Below are 22307 nucleotides of genomic sequence, written 5' to 3'. Positions count from 1 at the left end.
TGAACTAAGGATAGGGAGCGAAGTAGTCGAACGCGTGGACAACTTCACTTATCTTGGAAGTCTGATCAGCCCTAATGGATTGGTGTCTGACGAAATCTCAGCACGGATTCAGTAAGCTCGTTTGGCTTTTGCCAACTTACGTCACCTACGGCGAAGACGAGATATCCGTCTATCAATTAAGGGACGAGTATACTGCGCAGCAGTCCGTTCTGTTTCACTTTACGGCTGTGAAACGTGGCCATTAAGAGTTGAAGATACTCGTAAGTTACTAGTATTTGATCTCAGATGTCTTAGAAATATTGCTCGCATCTTCTGGGATCACCGGGTAAGTAATAGTGAGGTTAGACACAGGGTATTAGGAAATGATGGTAAATCAGTTGATGAGGTCATGAATCTTCATCGACTGAGATGGTTAGGCCACGTGTTACGTATGCCTGAACACCGATTACCACGACGAGCTATGCTGACTAGTGTAGGAGATGGTTGGAAGAGAGTTGGGGGCGGCCAAACCAAGACGTGGCATCAGTGCTTGAAGTTACTAACTTCTGGTCTTAGCTATGTTGGTAGATGCAGATTACCTGGTTGTGATCCGCGTGATTATCGTAACCAATGGTTGGAGACTCTGTGTGGCATGGCTCAGAATCGGTCACTGGGGTTTAGGGGTATACACTCTCTGTCTTCCCTGAACCGTGAGATTACTTTGTACCTTACTTTCTACGAAGTAATTCTTTCTTCCTGTACTGTATCTTTATATGCAATCTTTCTTTCATATATTGCTACCATTGAAGTAACTACTTCTATTAATTTGGTGTTCATTTTGTTGTGCTAATGAGGTGTGGCAACTTGGGCCGACACATGTATGTGCCAGGTCCTACGTTGTAGCTGACTGATTTCACCTTTCCAATCGCTGGTTAGCCGTCTGGATAGTTGACGATGAACTGTGTTTGGAAAACTCATTTGTAGATTAGGATGTTTTAGAGAAAACGAAAAGTGTAGCGACAAGACAACTTGAGAATTTCATTTTTAGAGACCTCTATAAATTTTGTAGATACATTTCAGTCATACAGGAGGTCAGTTGCGGCCCAGATAGCCCAGTGGTAATGTCTCTGACTGTGAAGATGGGTGACAAGGGATCGAATCCGTAAGGGAGCTTCAGTCCCTTTAACAGTGCATGTACACCTTGCCGACGGGTGGGAAATGGCACGAAACCTAGGTCCAGGGTTTTCTATGGACTACCTCCAACCACCATCTTATCTAAACAATAGTATTAAATACTACAAATAATTATGCATAATTATGCATTTAAATTCATTAATGAAGTTGTAAAGATTCTTAAGGGTCCGAATAACTCAATTTACGTCAGAAACCAATTCTTATACTTCAGATAGAAGTAAAATGTAAAGTTATATAGAGAATTTACAATTATAAAATGTTGAATATTTTTAATAGTTCGAGCATTGAAATGAACACTGTTTTCAGTTGGTTAGATGAAAATACAACTAGATAATTTCCTTCCAGAATTAATTTTTTCTCTACAAATACTGTACAATATTTAGTCAATTTTTTTCGATTACACACAGGAAAAAGAATAAGAAACAACGAAAATATTCACTAGAAAGAGCAGATAATAAATCCAGCTGAAAACTGACGACTTCAATATCGGATGTTTCCAATTCACCAATATATAACAGGAATAGACTTATAATTATCGGAGTATGCAACGATCTTTAAAATAACACTGTAACCGGGAATAAGTTTTAACTCAATAATTACTAAACGATACTTAGAAAATAATTAATCTTTTGTAAAATCATTGTAATCAATTTAATTGGTCAGTCATAATTGATTTTTTCTCGTCTTGTATATTTTTGGGAATGTATTGATCAATAAGTTATAGATAAATTGAGAACACAACAGACAGGAAATCATTAAGATTTGTCTTTTTTCTAGAAATTTCAGTAGAACCCAGAGCATCTTGTGCCATCTTCATAAAAATCTATTTGAGAAAATCTTACACAATCTCTTTGTCACTATTTCGAACCATATGAGCAAAGAAATATTTTTTGAACGTAGGCCTAGGGTTTAAGAGCAGATGAGAATCCTATGGGTGGCTGAAGGGGATTTGTTAGCCATAGATCTGATAACGTGGACCGATTTCCAAAGCTCTGTGAGAATTACAACATATTTCAGATCAGCACCACCATTATCGCCTACCTCCTTGCTACCTGTAATTCTTACTCTGCTTGAAGTCATCACTTACCGATAGAGTAGCTGTGTACAAAGCTGGAGCACCTATCCATATCTTGATCCTACAATAATATTCACTTATCTTTTGATAATGTAATAAGAAGACGAAGATTATCAGAACTATGTGATATATTAGCGCAATACATTTCGAACAATCTGATCATACATATACTTGTCAAGAACATTTATATATAAAAATAAAAGGTCAACTAGACTGGAAATGGGGGTAAGAATAGACAAGGATAATAATAAACATAATGTGAAAACAATTTGACACCTAATCATTCTGGATTTTGTTTTAGAGACCAACAAATTCATTGTCTTAAACGGATTGATCTAAATAAATTAGGTACAAATCCTGTTATAACCCAATATCATAGTTAGGTTCAAGGACCAGTTTTCGACCCACTGACTACATCTTGACACTCTATAAAATGCCAGAGCGCTGCCACATGTTTCAGGATAACAATCTTTGTTTCTTGACATCAACATGTTGAATGCGACTGCGTCCTGACATTGTCTATTGAAAACAAATGTGTTTGAGTTTATTAACATGTTGAAGAATAAAAAAGCAGAAGAGACAGAGTGGCAGCACACAAACAACTCTCTCCATTGTTCTAACCAAATAAAGGGATTAATATCGATAACCTTAAGGAAACAACCCCAGAAGTATAGTGGTGTAGACCTGCTAATTGGTAAGAAACTTTTCGGCCTCAATTACGCAATGGCATTACTTTATAGTGCGGTGGTATCTATTTTACCCCAACAGTACATAATTATTAGACAATTACCGCCCTTAAATACAGCATGTAACCTGTACCTTCAAAATTAGAAGCACTTTCACAAGACTGCTACGAGAGTGCGACCGAACTAATTTATGATGAGGAATATGTATTTTTGGGTAGCCTTCAGTACCGTTAGTGTTATGGCATTTGAAATCAATCTGTTTGTGGTGAAGGCTAGAGCGACTTAAACTAGTCTAGGTTATTTCTGGACCTGTTATTAATTTAGTTCGGTTGTAAAGGTTCGGATGTACAAAGCGTCAATGAGAGTATTTCTGCTCTATGATAAAATACTGACCTCTCGAAGTTGAAGATGCTCGGTGACTTTCTGCACTCGAATATGGTTGAATCCGATGAACTATTCATACCTAGTGGCGACACTTTGTTAGTTATCCTAGAGATCGGCAATGCGTTCGAGTACAGTATCACCATCTTAACAGATAGAACTCAGTAGCTTGACTATGCGTTACGCATGTCACTCCAAAGGCCTCCACAGTTCCCATCTTTTGCCGACTCTAATTAGTATGAAAAATAGCCTGATACGACTAGCAGCTTCAGGTCCAACAAGACTCCCTAGTTGTGATACTAGAGATCATGGAATTCAGTGGTTTGACATATTATGGTATATGGTTCAGAATAGTTTCCGATTATTTTCATCAGAAACAAGAATAATTATGTCTTGGTTATATTATCAACAATACAATACCTTTTATTAAAAAGTTAATTGACTTAAAAATTATACAACCTTTTCCTTTTCAAATTCTTAAAAATACTATCATTTTACTTTGTATGGAGTGTTTCTGATGTCCCTAAAGCACCAGAAATTACGCGTAATGTATTGAGAAAATGATTGAACACAAAAAACAATATATTTACTTCTACACACGCCGAATAAATCTAGCTTAACTCAAATGAAAGATAATGAAATCATAACAAACCGTTAAAGATTTATTTAATATAAAACATCTCAAGATTGGATTTGTACAGAATAATTTAGTAGAATACAGGGAAATGCAACCAAATATATTTACACACATGTTAATAACCATCGATCACTTGTAATTTTAACAAAAATTGACTGTTTCTTTCAAATATGAAGACTACATTTTATTATACAGAAAGAAATTATATATATATATATATATATATATATAACTAGTTGGTTTGACTAGTATATTCATCATTTTTTTATTCCTAAAGAATGTTCTAAATGTTCTCTATCTGTACCGAATTGATAATAATGTGGAGCTAATTCCAGCAACCAATCTGGTTGTATAACACTGACACCACTGATACACGTACTTGACAAGTCATTCTTATTATTGTTAATATTTGATTTAGTATCATTATTGTAATCCAAACTGGGTGTGAGAAATACATTTGTAAATAAGATATAAGCGGGCCAACGTGTTGTAGACGAATATAAAATACAGTTAGGATGTAAACGTAATTGATGATCTCCTCTTATAGTTAAATAATGTGAACCAGATGAAGCGAGACGAGCAGCCTTTTTTAATGGAATGTAAAAAACATCAAATAAATAAATGAACTACATAATAAAATAAATATGCTAACTAAAATGACATTTAACAGGCTATCACTGATAAACATCGCAGAATTTAACCTCATACATATTTCATATATATATGGAGATTTGTTCGTTTTAAAGATGATCGGTGTGAAAAAAACTGATATTAACTACAGAACCACTGGAAACTAGGGAGAGCTGAGTAGATGCCGAATTTTTCCTTCGGACTTTTTATAGTACATCAGCCTTGTGCAGGCTTTGTACTCAAATATTAATTGTCAAGTTAGAGCTAATGGTAAACTATCTTCGGAACTGGTAACTTCAAGTGGCGTTTATCAAGGCTATCCAATTTCCTAATTTTTATTTAAATTTTTCACAGACATTCTTTTAGAGATAACACTCTCATTATCTGATATATTATGAGTTGATTTTCTGCTAGGATACCTCCTTATTGACTTAAAATAAGTAGATGACATAGTACTGTTTGGTCAAGAGGCTAGCAAAACTCAGTCTTCTGACTGCCCTAAGCAAAAATATAAGCATGTTTGAAATGCGATTATATCCCTCCAAATGCAAAATGTTACCTTAAGACAAACCTGAGTTAGCATCTGAATTAATAACAAGGAGTAAAGTAGTTTAGTGTGCTGGCCATTTAATTTGCTTTGGAATTTTCATCAGTCCTTGTGGCCTAGTGTCTGGCGAAATCCCGACCACGGATTTTGTTAACTTGGTTCACTTGTGGTGTAGGCGAAATAGCCATTTGTCAACCAAAGGATAAGTATAATGAGCAGCAGTTCGCTCTGTTCGACCTCATGGCTCAGAAACATGATCATTAGTATTAGAGGATATTCGTAGGTTACTAGCATTCAATCACAATAATCCTCGAACCATCGCTCGTGTATTTTAGGACCATCGACTGAGCAATGCCGAGGTTAGGGGTAGGGTACTAGGTAAATATGGCAAATCAGTTGACAAGGTAGTAAACCGTGATCAACTCAGGTGGTCTTGATACGTGTTACATATGTTTAACCACCGGCTACCTTGACGGGCGAAGTTATTTAGTGTAGGAGTAGGTTAGGAGGTTAGGGACGGCCGAACCAAGACGTGGCACCAGTCATGATCTTTAAGTGTTGAAGCAAACACAGTGCCATTCAACCACTGGATCGGAACCTAACTGTTTAGTTTAGTGCCCCTGAGAAACCCTAAATTAGGATCAAACATTGGCTCACTGTTGCTTCGTATCCGTTGCTGATATTACTTATCTAACTAGTTCAGAAATATTAATCATATTTCAAAGAAATATTTCATTTAAATATACCAAAAAGATATTTGGATTACTTCATGTACAATGTAAGGGCTATAAGTGTCTATATCCCAGTGTTCCCATCGTTGTTCATAAGAAATCAAAACCACACAAAGTATATTCCAATTGGGTAGTAGATTAGAATCTACTGCTTGTTGTGCATTATTCTGTTCACTGCATATTGCAATATTTGAAGATAAAGTATAATTCTTACATCAAATATCGCTAAAATTATGGATTGTATAAGAAGTTCATTTTAACAACAAGAACAACAAATAATGTGAGATGAAATGAATTCATTTTCTTTTACGTGCTCTAAATCTTCCACAAACATACGCTGATTTGTACCAATAAATGAAATGTTTGACAAATGTAATTTTGTGAGTAACATGCACTTTATTTTTATATTTTTGGGTAATTACTATGATTTTCATCATTTCACTTAGAGTAATCATGACAATTTGTACATATTTTTCATATTCAATCATGTCATAGTCTCGCTCTGTCTCTCGCCTATTCCTGTTGCCTATGAATTGAGCTTGCACAAATATAGAAACTATTTGTAATTATTTGAAACCAATGAACTAAATGACTTGATGGATTTCACACACAATAATATATATATATATATATATATATATATAACATTTTCTTATTTCTAAAAATCAGTTAGTATGTGGAAGATATAGTACACGTGAAATAATGAAATACATACAATTCATCTCACAATATTTGTTGTTATTACTCTACAAAAGTTTATCGAGGTAACTAATCGCAAGAAATTCAATAATTCATTTATATGTCTACTTCGAAGTTAATTTCATTAGGTTATCTATTCAAAATAAAGATAGATAAACTTTATTTAAGAGTTGGATATGCAATTTCAGGATAAACAACAGTTATGAAAACAAACAGTTAAGTAATTGAACATATGTAACTCTAACGAAACAACTTGAATGTCATAGAAAATATATAAATATATGCTTTGAAACACACAATAAATTTCTACACTAATCACAAAAGGTCATTGTTTATTGAATGAATTTAAATTGAAGCAACCATGTGCAGTTGTGAGGATGTCGAGGAAACTGTCGTACCTGGGTTCAAAGTGTCATTAGAATAATTGCAGTTACCACAAACCATATCAGAATAATACAGTTAGTTACCCACCAATAGTAATGGATATTTGTCGAGCAACATGTGTGAACTCACTTAATTTGGAAGTGAACACCATTGAATCCCGATTTACTGTTTATGAATGGTATAGTCAACATTGGATAACTTAAAGGTTCTTGGTTTGATCCAGTATGGAGTCGTGAATTTTGCTTAGAAATCCCAGTTAGGACAAAATATCTGTTTTTTCTTCTAGCTAACACCAGTCCATAATGAAAAATATCCTTACAAAGGAAAATACATATAGACTACCAGATGTTATATCATGAATCTAAACTTTACGGTTGCAGAAAACTAGTACTAGTAGCTGAGGTTTTCTAAAAACAATTAAACACTATCCTACAAGAGAGTTGTATAAGATTAAAAAACAAAAGTTCAATGACGCAAATTGTTACTTGATGAAAGAATCCGCGAACAATCGCCCGTAGAACTGGATTAGGATTTCCCTCAGGCTCTGCTTTTACCCACGGCAATTTTAAACGATGAAACATGGAGCCAATTCGATCACGTAGTATAACTGCATGAGCTAGCCCACGTTCATTTAAACCTACTTCTCGACACCATGTTCGAAGTTCCGACTTTGATAATAGTTTTGATTGGTTCTCATAAGCAACAAATGCATTTAGCTCTGTTAAATGATCACCCTGCTGACAGCCGAAAGTCTGCCTACGAATACGATCACTTGTGTGTTTGTAATCGGAAACCGTAAATATTCGTTGAATCTAAAAAGCCAAGCAAAAATACATAAAATATTCATAAAAATTCATAGTTATATAAAAGTCTCAGTATAATTTTTTTACGTACCAATAAATAACAGATTGTTATTACTGGAATGTAAGGCCATACCAAATCAATTACTCACTTGCATTAATGATACAATGGCAGCAATCTCCTGAGAACATCCTTCATCACAAGCACCTAATAATGCAGCTGCAGTTGAAGGTTGGTCTAAACCACATGTTGTAGACACTTCTGCTAATTTTAAACCACGAGGAATTGTAAGATGACCAGAACTAGCATCGAGAGCACCTAAAGCCACAAGTCGTTCAGCAGACTGACCTACATGTGATGCAGGTGGTGGATCGAGCCAATCAAACTGAGCTAAACGATCGATACCAAGCGTTTTTAAGCGTAACAAAGCACCAGATAAATCGACACGTAAAGACTCTGGTAATGTAAAACGTGGCAAGAGTTTATTATATGCCTCTTCAGTATAAAGCCGGTAAGCCTGTAATATCATAAGTGACAGAAAAAAGGAACTATAATTTGTTGTAAATATGAAAATCAATGATATTTTAATTACACACAATTAGTTATTACTTAAAAATTATTATCAATATATGATAATAAACAAGGACTTCTACGGCCGCTAATACTGCATGCGGATATCAGCACTCAAATGCATAAAACCCAGCCACAAATGAAAAAAACAGAAGAAACAACTGGAAGTAGTTATTAAGTAAGTTTCAAAATATGTACAGGAAAACAGGGGTATTTATAGTTTTTAGTCCGGGCTATAACATCATTATAATCCAACCGATTCGCAAGTAGGAAGTTATGTAATGTTCAGTCGTAGTATGCCATGTTGGTATTCTAGAAAGTCCTATCACGTTCTGATTGGATGGAATCTCTTAGGCTTCTTTAGGGCCTCTGGAAGCTTCGTTGCGCTTTCTGGGAGGTGTCCCAAAAAGGATAAAGATGTGACACGACTAGTGTTATTGTATGTAGAGGTGATTTAGAAAGATATAATGACAGTTTAGATATAAGCACTGTTAGCGAACTGAAATTACGATTAATTTCCGTTTATTCAGTGTTCATTTGATTGTATGTACGTGACAAAAAAGCTTTATGAATATCATAATAAAACAACTTAGATACATGGAAATAATCTCATGATGAATCAATTTGATTGGTAAATATGTATATTGAGAGTTTTACCTGATTGTCTTTACAAATTATAAATAATATATTTTCGGTATTATATTCTCTTAGTACTGACATCAACTAATAGGAAAAATTAACAGAAATAATTTAAATGAACACGGTAACTAATAAACTCGCTAATGGTATCTGTGAAAGAGCGAGTTAACAGACTTTAAAACTTTTATTATTATTATTATTATTATTATTGTAAATGAAATAACGATGTAAATAAAAACTTAGCCAAGAGATATAGGTGACTCAATAATATGTTACTAACCTGTCCAGTTCTTGTACGGCCGGCTCGACCAGCACGCTGGCGTGCTGAAGCTTGAGATATAGGTATAGTAACTAAAGCTTCAAGCCCATTAACAGGATTATAAGCTCGAATTCTTGAAAAGCCACAATCAATCACATAAGAAATCCCAGGAATTGTAACTGACGCTTCCGCAACATTAGTGGCCACGATAACTTTACGACAAGACCGAGTTGGTCGTTCAAAAATACGAAGCTGTTCATGCTGAGGAAGGGAACCATGAAGCTGTAAGCAACGTAAAGGTGGGTAAGTAGTAGGTAACTTTGTTTTGGAACTTTGTTGTTGAGTATTTAAGAAACGCTCCTTGCGGTTCCGATATTCTTCAATTAGATTGCTAACCAGTTGGGAAACTTCATTCTGACCTTGGGAATCAAAATAAAACTGAATGTAAGTATTTTCCAAAAAAGAAATACTAACCAAAATTGCAACCAAGTTTAATGCCTCCAAATTTCGTTGCAGTGCATCTTCGTACAAAAACTCAAACTACTAAGATAAACATGAATACCCACAACGTTACAGCTACAAAATAGCCACGTTCATCTAAAACCATAACTAATTAATAATTTCAGGTTGAAGGAACCATATATTAACTTAGTCAGCAGCAAATTCATTCAAATTTATAATAATTATTGTATCAGGTCATTAGTTAAATTAGTATTTCAACTGAAATTTGTCACACTTATCAGTAATTCGACTAATGAATAAAAGAGAAAAATAAACAATTACTGGGTATATACTTATCAGTTATCCTTTGAAATAGAACAACCTATCGACTACTGAACTCTCAATATGCATAATCAATACCAAAAATCTGACGGTAAACAAAGGTCGATATCTTTATATTATCATCAATTCCTAATATCAATGTCCAATAGGAACAGATTTCTGCAACTTTTGTATATTGTTCAACATGATGCCAACTCAGTTGACTATGTAAAAAAAGACTGAAAAGTTGTGAAACAAAGTATAAATGTATAAATACGCATTCGATGTTATTGCAAAAATATGAAAGTCTTAACTGATAAAAAAAGTACTTCTATTATGTTTTGCGCCCTGAAGTAGTATGTGGTGGAAGATAAACAAAACACATCAATCAGTAATGGAACATTGAAAAAAGTGTACAATACGCCTATCTCAAAATAAGTAAAATATTTTGATGAATAGACGTATTGTTAAATACTGTAGCTAAGTAATCAGGTCATGTGAACAAGTCTAATCACAATAGACACAATAAAGTCTAGACTACTAATTGTAATTAATGGAAACTAAGGATGAAGTTTCCTTAAATCTATAAGACATGATTCATAACATGTCCTAACAAAGTAGATTTTATGACGTATTATTCAGAAATAAACTGAAAAAAAACCAACTAATTGGGACAGATTGATTGTACTTACTACTTAAAAAGAAAAATACTGAAATGTGAACTAAACTGTGTCAAGTCAGTAGTTAAATTTGACACAATTGGTTTCCTTTATGAATTTGAATAAAGCTAAAACAAACACTGATGCAGAATAATATAGATTCATTATATTTGACTTTAATGACATATCTAACTGAGTTTACTTTTAACAGCAGATATTTGAAAAAAGAGATTAATTTTTATCATATCGATTGTTAATATAAAAATAATTTTTTTTAAAGCAAACATAGTTAATGCAAGGTTTTGTTAACTATATTCATTGAATGTATAATTCACATTTGACCTTTTCTATATGACCATGAACTTTTCTCCTAATTTTCTCATTATATCAATTGAATATTCCAGTCTTGGGTAATTTTTACTCATAGGTCAAATAATTTAAACTCAATATCATTTTTTTGTCATAGATATAAAGAGTATTATTTTGATTTACAATAAAAGACATGTTTATTGTGAAATTTAGTGAGAGTATATAATAGTAGAAGTAATTTATTTGGTCTATTTTAACAAGCATCTTTCAAGTAACTACTTAGAATCAATCGATTATAACATTAAATTCGCATTTCTGAGCACGTTTCAAAGAACTTGAAACTGAGAGACACAATGGCTCTAAACAATGCAATAGCTCGGCATTCACTTGACACAAGCCATACCATAGTCATTTCACAAGCCTTCAAAATTATTAGCAGACAAAAAACGCAACGTCTCTTTGGTTTGCCGAAGCAATACCAATAAAAAACGAAAACCTGACTTATGTATCCAAAAAGAGAGTAATAAACTTATCACTACTTTGTCATTATCATTTTATTAGTGTTTATTTTGTTATGGGGTCTTCTCTTAACTAATTCTTATTTTATGTACACCAAAACCATCCCTCCACTTATGCGTTTTCATTCCCTTAATTCATTTAATCTCATATAAATCCTTCATAACATCTAAAATTATTACACAATCTATCTTATCTGTCTCCGGACCTCATTTAATTAATGCATCACCCACCCCTTATGTTTTTGAATTCCAATTCCAAATGACCGCTTACCTGTTCTTGCATTTAAATATATGGAATATTGTTACTACTCTCATATAGCAGTTCCATAAGCTTCCTGGGAAAACTTCGTATCGAGTCTAACTATATATCAATATAAGATATATAATACGATACCAGCATACCGATGAAACGAGAAAAACAGTTCCGCACAAAACTTCATTGTGTGTGTGTTACAACTTACTAACCACAAGGCATTCTGAAAGTTACTACTCACTTGTTCATTTCGCTCAAAAGGTTTAAACGCCAATGTTCATGAATATATATATATATATATATATATATATATATATATATATACCTGTCGGTGTAATAAACCGCGTTATTATTCACTACAAATCGGTACCTAGAAATACTAGTTGATTAAAAATGATCAATAGAAAGCCCATATACATTACAGAAACAATTTATACCACCAAAATATTTTTTAAAACTTTGAGGAACTACTGTCACTCTCAGAGACTTAAATCCACATCACTAAGAGACAGAATGCCAATTTTATGAAGAAATCAATCAAGACTGATTTCATTCAGTACAAAGGTATACCTAGGTTATGAAGAATACAAAAACATACTATAGTAGAATTATGACTGCCTCACACTTAAAGTTAAGTGAAATAATCTCTTAACCCACTGAGTTGTAGTGAAATGCTTGCAAACGTTAATTCAACGCAACTATCTTTCATTCTGTGATACCATACCATGTCACAAACTGTCCACCTCTAGTCTTCAATCCCATTTCAGTGGCAATAAATGCTTACAATGGAAACTGATAGAATGTTGTGCGTGAAACGTATGCAAGCTATCAGTGCTGAAGTCAAGTGGGTGGTGGAAAGTTTATTAACTGGAAGACAATTCTCACCAACCACGCACGTCCTTTGAAAAACAATCAGAAATCTCTAATCTCTAGATAGGTTAAAAAACAATTTACTAGTGCACATCCAGGAGCTAGACGTCGTTAGGTGGGTGAGATACCGTTCACTTATGGAGTTAGGATTTGGCAGTTTTCTTTTTCAAATTATATTTAAGCTGTATAAAACCCACACCACTGCTATGCAAAACTCTTATCGATCATCATAATAACTGAAGTTTCATCGTACACAGTGTATTGAATTTGTTGTGACCTGTCAAAGAATGGAACAAAATTAAGACAACGCAAGTGGTGATGAGATACTATCCAACTTTGTTTCGAAATATCTTTTTGGATTAAAGATCAATCACAGTAAGTAAAAACAATCATTATTGTTTGAGTACACTCAGGTTTTAGGATTCTCTAAATTACAATCGTACTGTCAATGATTTTTCTAACTTTAGTTTTTTATAATTTGCAACTAATATTTTTCTGTAACTCTAAATTTTACATTAATATGATGTGAATGAAACTTTCCTTCGGCATTTCTTCGTGTAAAAAAGTGAAATTTATCATTCATCACATTTAGACATCTGCGGAAAAACAGTCAAAAAATTTTATACAGCTTGAGTAACATCCTTAATTTAACAATTATTTGCATCCAGAATATTTACCTGTAACAAAGATAAGTATGTCACCACCCAATGGTTTTGTCTCATGTATCCGAAAAACAGTCTCTTTAGCTGCAGATATATAACAAGGAACGGGATCAAGTGAGTAAAATATAGACACAGTATATTGACGTCCTTCCACATTTAAATGTGAAACAGGAGTTAATTTTAGCCCTTGTTTTTGGGTTTCCACTTCAGGTATCTTCATTTTTGAAAAATATTCTATAAACCTAAAGAGAAATAATAGTCTTCTTTTTAAAAAGTATCAACGAAACAGTTTTTATCATATTGATTACTTACTTATACCTGCTACCCATCGGGGAGTATGGGCCACCCACCAGCATTCTCCATACAACGTTGTCCTGGACAATCCTTCCCATTTATTTACAGTTGCTATTCATCCTTTTCATGTCTGCTTTCAATTCTCGACAGTGTATTCTTTGGTCTAACACTTTTCCGTCTACTTTCAGGATTCCAAGTTAGTGCTTGCTTCATGATGCAGCTCGATAATTTCCGTAATGTGTTTCCTATCCTCATCCAACGTCTTTTCCTAATTTCCTCTTCACATGAAAACTGGTTTCTTCTCTCGCACAGTAGGCTGTTGTTGATGGTTTCCCGACAACGGACATTCAGTATCTTGCATAAACAATTGTTTATAAATACTCACTCTTTTGATGATAGTTCCTCATGTTTCAGCTTAGTACAGTAGAGTTGGCTTGATGTTCGTATCGAATATTCTGATTTTCATATTGGCTTGCAGACAGTTGTTTTAGTTCCATATGTTCGTCAACTGTAGGAATGATGTCCTTACTTTGCCAATCCTCACCTTTACATTTACATCAGATCTTCCACGTTCATCGATGTTGCTGTCCGGGGGTGTGAAACTTTCCACCTCTTCGAGCGCTTCTCCATCAAATGTAATTGGGTTGGTGTTCTCAGTGTTGCATTTCAGGATCTTGGTTTTTCTATAGTGTCCCCACTAAAAGTCGGTTATGTGCCGTTAGATTGGAAAGTTCCATCAAAGTGAGAAGAAATCGGCATGAGAAACGATGTCTTTTCGTCATCTCCGCCTATGCCCCGACAGATTGCAGCCCGGATGCAATTAAGGATGAATTCTACCACCAATTAACTATTCCTCTCCAGAAAGTGCCTTCGACGGATATTGTAGTACTAGCCGGAGACTTCAATGCACAGGTCGGGTGTCTAGGCACAGAAGAGAGTCATTTAGGTGGCCGATGGGGACTTGTTGATCGCAGGACAGATAACGGGGACCATCTACTTGAACTGTGCACAGACCACAACCTGTTTGTGGCTAGCACTAACTTCCGGCACAGTCATCGCCGATGTGCCACCTGGCGTCCTCCCTCTGCATCTCAAGCCTGGACTCAAATTGATCACATCGCGATCAGCTACCGCTGGCGCGGTTGTGTACAAGACTGCCGCTCCTTTTGGAGTACCTATCTGGACTCTGATCATGCCCTGGTCTGCGCCAATCTTACTTTACTTTTCAGCGGCCAACGAACTGATCTTCATCAACGGATTGATGTTAGCAAATCGATTGCAACTTCTGTTGCAAGTAAGTGTCGAACCGAGCTAGCTTCTAGGCTAGCTACCATCCCACCGAAAAGTATAGATGAGCATTGGTTATAACTGCCTAACGCCATGAAAATGGCGAGTAAAGTCGCTTGCGGCTTCGCGAAACGTCCCGCTTATAAGCACTGGGTTTCTCCAGGCTTCTTACAACTCATCGAAGCCCGTCGGTCTACTCCGGGTGACCGTGAGTATGACCACAAACGAAGACTGTTACGTAATGAAATTGGGCAAAGCTTGCGTAAGGACCAAGAAGCCTGGTGGTCGGAGCGTGCTAATGAGCTGGAAGCAGCAGCTGCATCTGGTAACTGCCGGAAACTCTTTCAACTCATCCGAGCCACTGGCAGCAAGAAGTCTGGTGTGAGTGAAACAATCTGTGAGGATGACGGGATTCCAATCACTAACATCTCTCGACGTCTTGGACGATAGGTAAAACTCATTGAAAGGCAGTTCAACTGGCTTGCTGCTCCGGCAACATCGACCGGACTGTCCTGCCCTCTATGGCTGGTGACGACTGCTCCACCAAATGAGGCGGAACTCCGCAAGGAACTCCAACTCTTAAAGCGCTACAAATTACCGGGCCCAGATGACTTACCTCCGACTCTTTTTAAAGATGGTGGTGACTTTCTGGCTAAGGAACTGACAACGTTGTTTACAAAGGTCTGGGAGCTAGAGAGTGTTCCCAAGTCATGGAAAGAGTCGATATTTGTCCCTATCTTTAAAAAGGGTTCACGTCATTCCTGTAATAACTATCAGGGGATGAGTCTACTTCCAAATTGCGTTCAAAGTATTGGCTTCCGTCATACTTCGTAGGTTGTTCAAAACCCAAGAAAGATTGACTCGCGAGGAGCATGCTAGTTTTAGTTTTGGTCGAGGATGTATTGATCATATCTCCACCCTCCGCCAAATGTTAGAACAACGTCATACTTATCATAGGCCAACAATCGTAGTGTTTCTTGAAATCAGGGCTGCCTTCGATTCGTTGGACAGGACTGTTCTTTGGGATTATCTATCGAAGAAGAGTGTGTCTGAAAAGTTTATTAACATCTTAAAGGCCCTATATACAAACACCTCAGACAGAGTGAGGGCATACAACCACCTCTCTACATTGTTCAATTCAAGCAGTAGAGTTAGACAGGGTTTCCCAATCTCACCATTCCTCTTCAACTTTGCCATCGTTGACATTCTGGAAACAGCTCTGATGGATGTAGGTAATGGCGGTGTGGATCTGTTGCCTGGAGAAAGACTTCTCGACCTTGAGTATGCGGATGATATTGTCTTACTGTGAGATCATACCTAAGCCATGCAATCCGCACTTAATCAGTTGGCAATCAGTGTCCATAGGTATGGTATGTGCTTTGCACCTTCGAAGTGCAAAGTATGTCTACAAGACTGGCAGGATTCTGATCTTGTACTCACTCTGGGTGGCGAGCAGGTTGAAGTAGTCGAGATGTTCGTGTATCTAGGTAGCTGCATAAGTGCTGGTGGCGGCGTGAGTGATGAGATCAATTCACGTAAAGTGTAAGCTAGAAAGACTTATGACAATCTGGTTCATCTTTGGCGCCTTCGTGATGTCAGTCTGCTGTAAAAGGTCAGATCTACAACGCGTCAATGCTTGTGAGACCTGGCCTCTCCGAGTTGAGGATGTTAGACGACTCTCTGTGTTTGATTATCGTTGTCTCCGAAGGATTGCCGACATCCAGTGGAAACACCATGTTAGTAATGCAGGGGTTCGGCATCGTGCATTCGGGCGCAGAGATGATAAACCAATTGGTGTCACTACCTACAAACATCGACTTCGGTGGCTTGGACATGTTTTACGAATGTCGTCCTAGAGAATTCCTCGTCGTGCATTATTCGCCGACGCTGGGATTGGTTGGAAGAAGCGGAGAGGTGGTCAGTGTATGACATGGTGTCGTGGTATGAAATAAAGCTGCAAAGGGCTGGCTTCCGTTGATCCTTCACTAGTCCCTCACTGGGGTCCAAGAGATGGTGCAACAAAGTGGCTGGAGACATTATCAGATATGGCTCAGAATAGAAGCCAGTGGCGATCCTGCTATAACCTTCTTTCGCTTTCTTCATAAAGAGTGGTCACAACTTCCTTAACTGAAGTTCTTCTGGTTGTAAATTTCTATTTCCCCCATTATTATTCTTATTATTACACTAACATACACCAATCTGTGGTTGTTATTGTTCTTTTCTTTTTGCTTTTTTCATTATATGCACCTTACCCTCTTTTTCTCTTCCCATTCTCATTGTTTTGTGTGGCGTATACATACCTGGTGCCACCTTGTACCAATATTTATGTGCTCACATAAATACATTAATAACAATTCCCGTCACGTGTGGAGGTCTTCATAATCCAGTCGACCACAAAAAAGGAAGAGAAAATGGGAGAGTAAGCTGTCTTGTTTGACTCGCTCGAAATGAGTCTGCATCTGTCCTCCATGCATCACCTCACAGTGCAGTCCGTCGCATGAATTCCGTATAATATTGACGATCTTCTCAGCTACTCACACCAAAGTGTCAAAGAAAGTTAAATAAGTTTCGCCTTTTCATGCTGTCAAATGCATTCTCATAGTCAAGTAATTGGATGTATAGTGACGAGTTCCATTGGATTGATTATTCAACTATAATCCGTTGTGTCGCGATTCGGTCTGTACACGACTGATCCTTACGGAATCTGGCCTGTTGATATCGAAGTTGGGAGTCTATTGCGTCTTTCATCCGGTTCAGCAACACTATGTTGAAAACCTACCCTGCTACCGATAATAGTGTGATGCCTCTGTACTTCTCACATTTGCTCAGATATCCTTTCTTTGGCGCCTTGATGAGATATCCTTTTTTTCCAGTCTGTCAGCACTTGTTCTTCCTCCCAAATCATCCTGAATAGAACATGGAGCATGTTTGCAGTTGCTTCTACGTCTGACTTCAGTGCTTCAGTTGGTATGTTGTCAGGTCCTGATGCATTCTCACTCTTCATTTGTCTGATGGCCATCCTGATATATATATATACATATATATTCGGAAGCATATTGATTGATTCAGTGAAATGAGTAGATAAATAAATTATGAAAGGGTGATTACTGACAAAATGACAATTAATACAGATCATGTTGGTTATTTTTACTGACGATGAGATGATGATGAATTTTACAGCGTTACAAAAGAATTTTGTTATATTCGAACGAAGAATAAATGAATGGTAACTGCTAGGGATTATTTGTGGAGTACTGTTATACATTTTCTTATTGGATGACTACTAAGTAACTAGATTATATGTATATTCATATTCCTTTTATCATAAATTTCCAATGGATCCATTGACTACTATTATGAGATTTACTATCCTCAAGTTATTCCCAACCTATTACTTACAGTCTCTTACACTCAGCCATTTTGGCTTGATCTTGTATAATTGGTATTTTCTATTTTATGGTATGATGCGGTCTGGTTCGCTTGTATATAAACCACGTATGTCTGAAATATGCGATTCATATAGTGAAGGCTGAGATTGTATTCTGGAATCAACGGGCAGGGCTGGGCGAGAAGAACCAATAAGGATTCAGAGCTGAGGCAAGGCTGCTATTGTTGTTTGACATGTCATATGTTTAGCAAAAGAACAAGGTCATACAAGCCGGCATTATGATTGGTGATTTTGTCACGTGACAATTGACAGAGGCAAAAGTCCTAACAGTTTTCTCTGATATATATTTGTTAATGTATCTAATGGATATGTACAACATAGAACCACAAATGGATAATGGATTGGTGGATCAATGATTAATGGGTTTGAATTTCATACATTATGTCAACACTCGGACTGTTTTATCTGCTTTACTTTAGGTAACCAGGTAATTCACCATCCTTTGCAAGCAAAGCCAAGAATACGGTTCTTTAATTGGTAAATGAGTTTAAGAAACAAATGGCTTAAATTCACTGCCTTCGAATAACGAATTAAGCGGATAGTTCCTAAGTTATATTTAGTTGTTTTTTTAAGTAAATGTAATTATGAATGTAAAACGGCCACAGTAATTAAGACCTGTGATGAATAGATCACTTAATGATAACTAGATTAAAAAGGATGAAATAGGTGTTTCATAATGGTTAATCAAATAAATGTATGGCACAAAACAAACACATAAATAAGGAGAAACTGACTTTTCAGCTTCCAATGTAGCAGAAGAGATTATAACTCGCAAGTCAATTGGCCGTTTACGTAATACTTTCTTAATAAGACCCAACAAAATATCCGTTTGCAAAGATCTTTCATGAACTTCATCTAACATGATTACACGGAAACGAGTTAGAAGAGGATCACGCAACAGTTCCTGTATCATCATACCTTCGGTAAGATATGAGATGACAGTTGAATTTGGTGTCCAACATTCCTTTTACAAAAAAATATTGTGAAAGCATATCCACATATATTAAATCAAATTTAACTAAAAGATAGATAAAAGAATTTATACTTTTAGGTATTTTGCAAGAAGTTTGATACAAGAGAAACGGGAACTCACTAGACACTCTCAAAAGTCTATAAGTTTACGCCCGTTTAAAATGGATTACTTATTTGTATAGCACCATAAATTTCAAAGATCCGTAGACTGATTTTCCAAAGTTACAAGTGGAACATACTTAACTCCTGCACAATTCGAAGTGGAGATTAATCCTTTAGGTATGCTAGTATTTGAAGAGTTAATATGAATAGCGAATCCTGAGGACACTTTATTACTTTTGTTAGAAGAAATACGAGTATTACCCCCAATCAGTTATGGCATGATGTTTTGGAAGTATGGTGACAAACAACTCAATAGCAATAATTATTATTCGAATACCGTTTAATATACACATAATAAATTAATCAGAATAAATGGGTTGAGGAAACGAACCACTGTTTAATCTCCTGACCTATTATCGTTTTGTACACCAATAGTCGGTATAATACATTGAATAAACATTAGTGTTAATAAACAAATAATCAAACTGTGAGAAATGAAACGACTAACTAAGTTTACTGATTCGACAACAACAACCAATGTGCTAATTGTGCTAATTTAAAGAAGGCAATAACTATGCTCCATAAGACATAGTTTCGTCCTTTCTCAATCACAATCTATAATTATATTTTATTCAATAATGGGATGAATCCTAAACCTTTGTGTACAAAATATATTTGTACAACGGCTTTCAATACCTTGAATGTCAACATATTCTACACTACCTTTTAATATGTTAGTCAAATTAGCTACTACTCCTTCTACTTTCCTAATTGCCCTTCTTGTCCTTTTACTCTTAAATAACCATTGTTCCCAACACTTTTACCGCTAGTTATTAATTAAATAGCCTGTTAATTTATAAATACATGTTTCAACTTATTTATTGGATAATAGAACTTGAAAAACAGTAGTAAAATTATTCTATTAACTTTCATCTTTTAATCAGTTCCGTATTCATTTATTAATATTTTCAAAAAGCCTTCGGATTCGAAATATGTAGTCGTGATGAAAAGCCAGTTGAAAAAAATCCCTTGACCAGTTAACTATTTAAAATGTCTAAATAGAAGTTTCCGCTGTCGACAAATTAAATAATTTCACGTTGACATTCAGAATGGGAATTTAGCAAAGAAATATTTTTTTTCAGTTAGATTTCTACGATGTCATCACTAAACTTTCCGGAGCATGCTAATTTTTGCTATTTTCGTTTAAAATGGAGTATTTTTGGTTTATATTCAAACAATCTCCAGAGATTTAAAAAACCAGAATAACCCTGTTTGGAAACTCTTATGCACAAAAATCAGCGGAAAAAGCAACGACGTGTGGTAACTCTTACTTCAAAACGTATGATATATCCAACTTGTTTACCGATTCGCCAGTTTTTCTCTTCAGCTACACGTGTAGCCAAACTTAATGCAGCTACACGCCTTGGCTGTGTCACAGCCATGGTGACTCCGAATGGATTAAAATTACTGGATTTTGAGTCCAACCAACCAGCTTCATAAACATACTGAGGAAGTTGTGTAGACTTCCCGCTCCCAGTTTCTCCAGTAACGACTAAAACTCTAAAAGAAGATTAGTAGTGGGGCATCTAGATTATTTATTCTTTAATTTAAACATAATCTATACCAAACAGTCATTATTATGAGTTATTAGTCAGTTTTAATGACATGACTGTATTAGTGTAAATAGTTGATAAAACGTATAATCAGTCAATTAAAAACAGTAATGGACGTTCATTAGATCTTTAAAGTACACCCATTCTATGAATGAAAGTAAAGTAAACATGTATCACGTGAACAAAACAGACAGTGAAATCATCATTGATGGTCTAAATAGCGACCGAATAATTAAAAGTAGCACATTGATAATCAAGTCACTCGATTTTCAGCTAGAGATATCACACGGCTGCTCGGATGTCACAAAACTTCATCTAAGTGCGATCGATGTAAAGGGACTTTAATAGCTTAATTTTTGTAAAAATGAATTCTTGAGGTGTGATATAAAATCCATAAAATACGGTACGCAAATTTTAAACACTGTCTTTAAATTAGCACGTATTGTGATTAAGAACATGACATTTTTCACAGCATGGATCAGTGTTCTTTTCGCTGTCTATTTTTTCAATAAGTGACTGAGTCATCTAGTATATTTCTAAGAAGGTGACAGTGAAAATAATTAACGCAAAAGCACTTGAAAATCGATTTCGCCACTACGTCGCAGGATTAATCCGAAACTAAATATAAAACGATGAACTAGTAATCATAAATTAGTGTACGTCATTCCAAAAGATTTTTCTATGAAACTATGAGGTTATTAGTTAATAGAAAGTAATTTTGGTCACCTTAGAGGCAAAGACTAAATAGTAAGTAATAACTATGAAACATTAAAACAGTGCCATAACAGATATACCTAATACAACAAAAAGTACACTTAAATCCAAAGTAAATTTTATCACGACACAATCAATAAAAATTCAAAGAATAATTAAGATGACCATAACTACCTGGAGTTTTCAAGGAGATATAAAAATTGACTTCTTTTGGTGAAAACAGGAAGTTGTTGGCGTTGTTGTTCAACAGAATGAAAAGAATCAGAAATCGGAAACTGTAGAATAGAGCTACCACAACCCCCATCCTCGTTGGGTTCAGGTACTTCTTCTGACAAGTCAAAGCCAAGTCTTTCTTCACTATCTGGATGGATAAAACGCGAGTTCATAACCGCAAACGTTATGTTTATTTTTCAAGATCTCGGCCTAACGCATGCCACAAGAGCTGAGTAGGAAATAAAGAGACAAGGATAAATGGGAAGATTTGACAGGAAACTTCACTGACAAAAAGTCTTTTAAGCTAGTGGAAACGACTGGGCAAATTAACATATAAGTCGACAACATAGAACGCTACTTAAGTTTATCATATTGACCCTTACCACGGTTTTAGATCAATAAAGAACTAAAGTCAGTTG

General features: G+C 35.6%; 1 protein-coding gene across 1 annotated transcript; it reads right to left on the bottom strand.

Annotated features, from left to right (window-relative positions):
* Positions 1 to 3959: 3959 nt before the first annotated feature.
* Smp_093580 (putative atp-dependent RNA helicase) lies at positions 3960 to 22061 on the bottom strand (the record flags this gene model as incomplete). Its single annotated transcript, XM_018793972.1, has 8 exons — positions 3960 to 4536; positions 7429 to 7755; positions 7896 to 8261; positions 9234 to 9631; positions 13261 to 13487; positions 19009 to 19238; positions 20680 to 20908; positions 21850 to 22061. 8 exons carry the CDS (start codon positions 22059 to 22061, stop codon positions 4210 to 4212), a joined length of 2316 nt encoding a protein of 771 aa, XP_018648431.1. The 3' UTR covers positions 3960 to 4209.
* Positions 22062 to 22307: the final 246 nt, after the last annotated feature.

Source organism: Schistosoma mansoni, chromosome 1 (assembly GCF_000237925.1).
Source record: "Schistosoma mansoni strain Puerto Rico chromosome 1, complete genome".
NCBI classification, from domain to species: Eukaryota; Metazoa; Platyhelminthes; class Trematoda; order Strigeidida; family Schistosomatidae; genus Schistosoma; species Schistosoma mansoni.
Note: the sequence above shows the minus strand (reverse complement) of the source record. Positions and strands in the feature narration are given on the sequence as shown.